The sequence below is a fragment of the Haliotis cracherodii genome, unplaced genomic scaffold (genome assembly GCF_022045235.1).
Source record: "Haliotis cracherodii isolate W230 unplaced genomic scaffold, xgHalCrac1.p SCAF_9, whole genome shotgun sequence".
Lineage (NCBI taxonomy): Eukaryota > Metazoa > Mollusca > Gastropoda > Lepetellida > Haliotidae > Haliotis > Haliotis cracherodii.
In genome coordinates this window covers 4,297,543-4,301,879 of record NW_027266343.1, presented here as the reverse complement: position 1 = coordinate 4,301,879, position 4,337 = coordinate 4,297,543, and the positions used below count along the sequence as shown (strand labels likewise).

Genomic DNA, 4,337 nt, shown 5'->3' with positions numbered 1-4,337 from the left:
CATCACCATGACGATCAATGCGCGCGCATTTTGAGGAAATCGATTTTCTGCGCACGCTAAACCCGGAAATAAACTGGGTCACGTGACAGGGAATGGCTGCTGTTGGTAAATGAACGGGATAGAAGCAGGATGAAGATGTGTTAGTCACCGTCTGAACGATCGTGCATTTATCTAAAAATGACGATCTGGCGAATGAGCGATAGCAGGTCAAAATTCGGCGTTGGTGAGGATTTAAATTTGTCTCTGAATTGTGCATGCACCATCATTTTGAAAGCGAACCTGCCCATCTCAAAAGTGACAAAAATGAAATCTGACATTTACTCGGAAGTGAACACTTCAACTTATGTAATGGCTGAAATATGATCTAAATAATTGACATATGATATGTTTTGTCTGTTCCGTGTACTAAGTATTATTTAACATGACTATTAGAACAGTTTGGGAGTGTCTACTCACTCAATTAACACATGTACATACGTCTAACGATACATTACTTTTGAGAGATCGATGTGTAAATAAGGGTTACTTTGGCTGCCAGTGTGACAAAATTGGTACATCATTTGATTATAACATCATATTTTATACATCAACTGACAGACATTTTTATACAAAACATTAGTGTGGTGTCATTATTTTCCGCTATCTCAATGTTCACATTATTGTTGACTGATGAATATTTGAGGAAGTAATTAGCGACACATGTCACCAAGATTAGACATATAATCATGTTTATTATAAATTATGTTATACTTTGGCTTCACACAGCTAACTTTTAACCAAGATTCTTTAAGAACAAATGTGATTTTGATTAGAAGTCAATATTATCAGATACAAAATTTCATTAAGGTCATCATGATCCAAGAGAGGAAGGACCATGTTGCTTTTTCAAACTTTGTATTCCGAAACAAAACCCGCTTTTTGATTATGTTTCCTTTTCCATTTCTTTTTCCTTTTACCTAGTTGGAAGTATTTGTTACAACTCATTATGTAAGATAATTGATTGATGCCCCCTTCAATGGGTTCTACTATATGAAAACGTAATCAATATTATCTTATAACATTGTAACTGAACAGAAATTGTTTATAACATTACATCATTTGTTGATTGTAGATGAAAAAATTAGGATAATACATCTTTGTCATCATAGCCAGTTTCCTACTGACACCTGTTCATGAGTGAATTAGAAACATATTATTGTTTCCTTGTTTCAGCAATTTGCAACTTTAGAGATGAAACGCCACATCGCTTGAAATTGGACATTGGGGACACAGTCCATATCGTGCAGGAATCAGATGGTAGGTTAAACAGACAGAAAATATATGTTACGATATAGAGAATCTCACTTGAGATTCATTGACAAAAAAATTACCAACATGATTTGATAAAAGTTAAAGACTGAGGATTTTTTAAATAATTTTCAGCGATTGTGGATATATTTCATATCAAAAGTCACAAAGGGTGAGATTCTGAATATATACTAGCCACATAAAGAAACTGTGCACAGAGAAAATATAGATATAAGGGCACACCGTCCATATATATGAAAGATAGGTTTGAACACAGCAATTATTGGAGACATTCAAACGCTCATGCACGTGCCATGCGATATGACATCATTGATGGGGGCCTATGGACATGCAATGTGTTACTGCATGTGCACCCTGTGCAGCTGTACACAGCATGTGCAACTCAAAATTCGCTGTCACTTTGGAAAGCATGATCTGTGGTCATTCAAAAATTCAAAACTTCTCAGGCGCAGACACAAGCATATCACAAGCAAATCATGCCAAGATTGACAGCTGCACAGCGTCATGAAGCCATTGGAATGATCCGAGCAGGTGGCAACACATTTCCAATGCCATCGTAACACGATATCAGCATTGGTGAGGCGTTATCAGAACACAAATGACGTTGCCGACCACCCACATTCAGGACGTCCCCGAGTAACGACGCCAAGACAGGACAGACGGATTCGAGTTACACATCTCCGACACAGGTTCCAAACGGCAGCAACGATGTCCCAGATACATCCTGGACTGCGCCGTATCCATCCCAACACTGTCAGGAATCGTTTAAGTCAGTACGGGATTCGACCACGACGCCCTGCCATACGTCCCATCCTGACACACCGTCATCGAGTCAGCCGTCTAAGATGGTGTCGAAATCATGTTCGCCAACCTCGAATATGGTGGAGAAATGTTGTCTTTACAGATGAATCGAGGTTCAACATTTCCCACAGTGACGGGCGCCAACGTGTCTACCGGCGTTTGGGAGAACGTTATGCACGCAACTGTATGGTGGAGAGGAATCATTTTGGAGGTGGCTCTGTGATGATTTGGGGTGGGATAACAGCACGGCAACAAACCCCTTTGGTGGTTGTTCAGGGCAATCTCACCGGTGTTGGCTACAGAGATCAGATTCTGAGGCCTGTGGTCATTCCTTTCCTGCAACGTCATGGCCCGGGATTGACATTTCAACAGGACAATGCTCGTCCTCACATGGCTAGGGTCGCAATGTATTTCCTTCACCATAACAATGTCATGTTACTGCCATGGCCGGCAATTTCTCCAGATCTCTCCCCAATAGAGCATGTGTGGGATGAAATGGAGCGCTGTCTGCGTCATCTTCCAGATCCTCCAGATAACGTCCGTGACTTGGCACAGGATTTGAGGAGGATATGGCAGGCCATTCCCCAGGCCTTCCATGCCCATTTGGTGGACTCCATGTATCGCCCATGCACTGCTGTGATTCACGCACATGGTGGTCATACCCGCTATTGACTTTGTGACTTTGTCATTTGACCCCCTACTCCATTTTGATCTTCTGACGTCATTGTAACAGATGTTGTTCAGGTCCCGTTGACATTTTCTTATGGTCCGATCATTCAGCTGCTACAGCGTCTGCATCATTTTGTTCTTGCTGTGTTGTATTTCAATCCAGAATATATTTTCTCCGTGCACAGTTTCTTTATGTGGCTAGTATATATTTGTGAAGTTATTTCTCAGATAACTCAAATTAGAAGACTTTGAACATGTGAACTATTACCGTGTTCTACGTAATAAGCGCCCAGGGCGCTCTCAAAATTAGAAATAGGGGGCTCTTATTAAAATATTATTTTGGTGGAAAAAAAACAGAGTAAATTTCGTGGATTATGCTGACAGCCTGAACTGTTTATATACGACACATATATTTTCCAGAATTTAATTGCCCATAATTTAGGGTGCATATAACTCTATACAAATAGATATGTCTTGTGTACATTGATCAATCGGTAGGGGTGCTAATGGGGATTGTTCACTAGCCAATATATTAGCAAATATCGCCGTTGGCACTTTTAGGGCGGGACGCTTATTATGTCGAATATGGTAAATTATTATCACCCACATATGATCATCTGTTACAGATTGGTACCATGGCTTCCTCATCAGGGACCGGTCGGAGGTGGGTGTGTTCCCCAAGTCCTTCGTCCATGTCAAGGAGGCTACTATTGACATGGCTGGGTAGGTACTATTGACATGGCTGGGTAGGTACTATTGACATGGCTGGGTAGGTACTATTGACATGGCTGGGTAAGTACTATTGACATGGCTGGGTAGGTACTATTGACATGACTGGGTGGGTACTATGACATGGCTGGGTAGATACTATTGACATGGCTGGGTAGGTACTATTGACATGGCTGGGTGGGTACTATTGACATGGCTGGGTTGGTACTATTGACATGGCTGGGTGGGTACTATTGACATGGCTGGGTAGGTACTATTGACATGGCTGGGTAGGTACTATTGACATGGCTGGGTAGGTACTATTGACATCGCTGGGTAGGTACTATTGACATGGCTGGGTAGGTACTATTGACATGGCTGGGTGGGTACTATTGACATGGCTGGGTGGGTACTATTGACATGGCTGGGTGGGTACTATGACATGGCTGGGTAGATACTATTGACATGGCTGGGTAGGTACTATTGACATGGCTGGGTAGGTACTATTGACATGGCTGGGTAGGTACTATTGACATGGCTGGGTAGGTACTATTGACATGACTGGGTGGGTACTTTTGACATAGCTGGGTGGGTACTATTGACATGACTGGGTAGGTACTATTGACATGGCTGGGTAGGTACTATTGACATGGCTGAGAATTGGTCCCCAGCAATCTGTGCAGTATTAAGACGCAACTTAAATGATCGTAAATTCAATTACACATTGGACCCCTGAAGATTCCGGGGTAGAATAGGTTCTTCTGCAACCCATACTTGCCGTAAAAGGCGACTAACAGGATCGGGTGGTCAGGCTACCTGACTTGGTTGATACATGTCATCGATCCCGATTG

The 4,337-nt window shown here is 42.1% G+C and overlaps 1 protein-coding gene across 10 annotated transcripts in view; it reads left to right on the top strand.

Annotated features, from left to right (window-relative positions):
• Positions 1 to 92: 92 nt before the first annotated feature.
• LOC139452129 (dedicator of cytokinesis protein 1-like) overlaps positions 93 to 4,337 on the top strand; it is a 94,458-nt gene continuing 90,213 nt past the window's right edge. For all 10 annotated transcript variants that reach the window (XM_071233461.1, XM_071233457.1, XM_071233459.1 and 7 more), the window contains exons 1-3: positions 93 to 223; positions 1,213 to 1,296; positions 3,405 to 3,501. In XM_071233461.1, the coding sequence (XP_071089562.1) occupies positions 178 to 223; positions 1,213 to 1,296; positions 3,405 to 3,501 (227 nt within the window). In that variant the 5' untranslated portion in view covers positions 93 to 177. The remainder of the gene's footprint in view (positions 224 to 1,212; positions 1,297 to 3,404; positions 3,502 to 4,337) is intronic.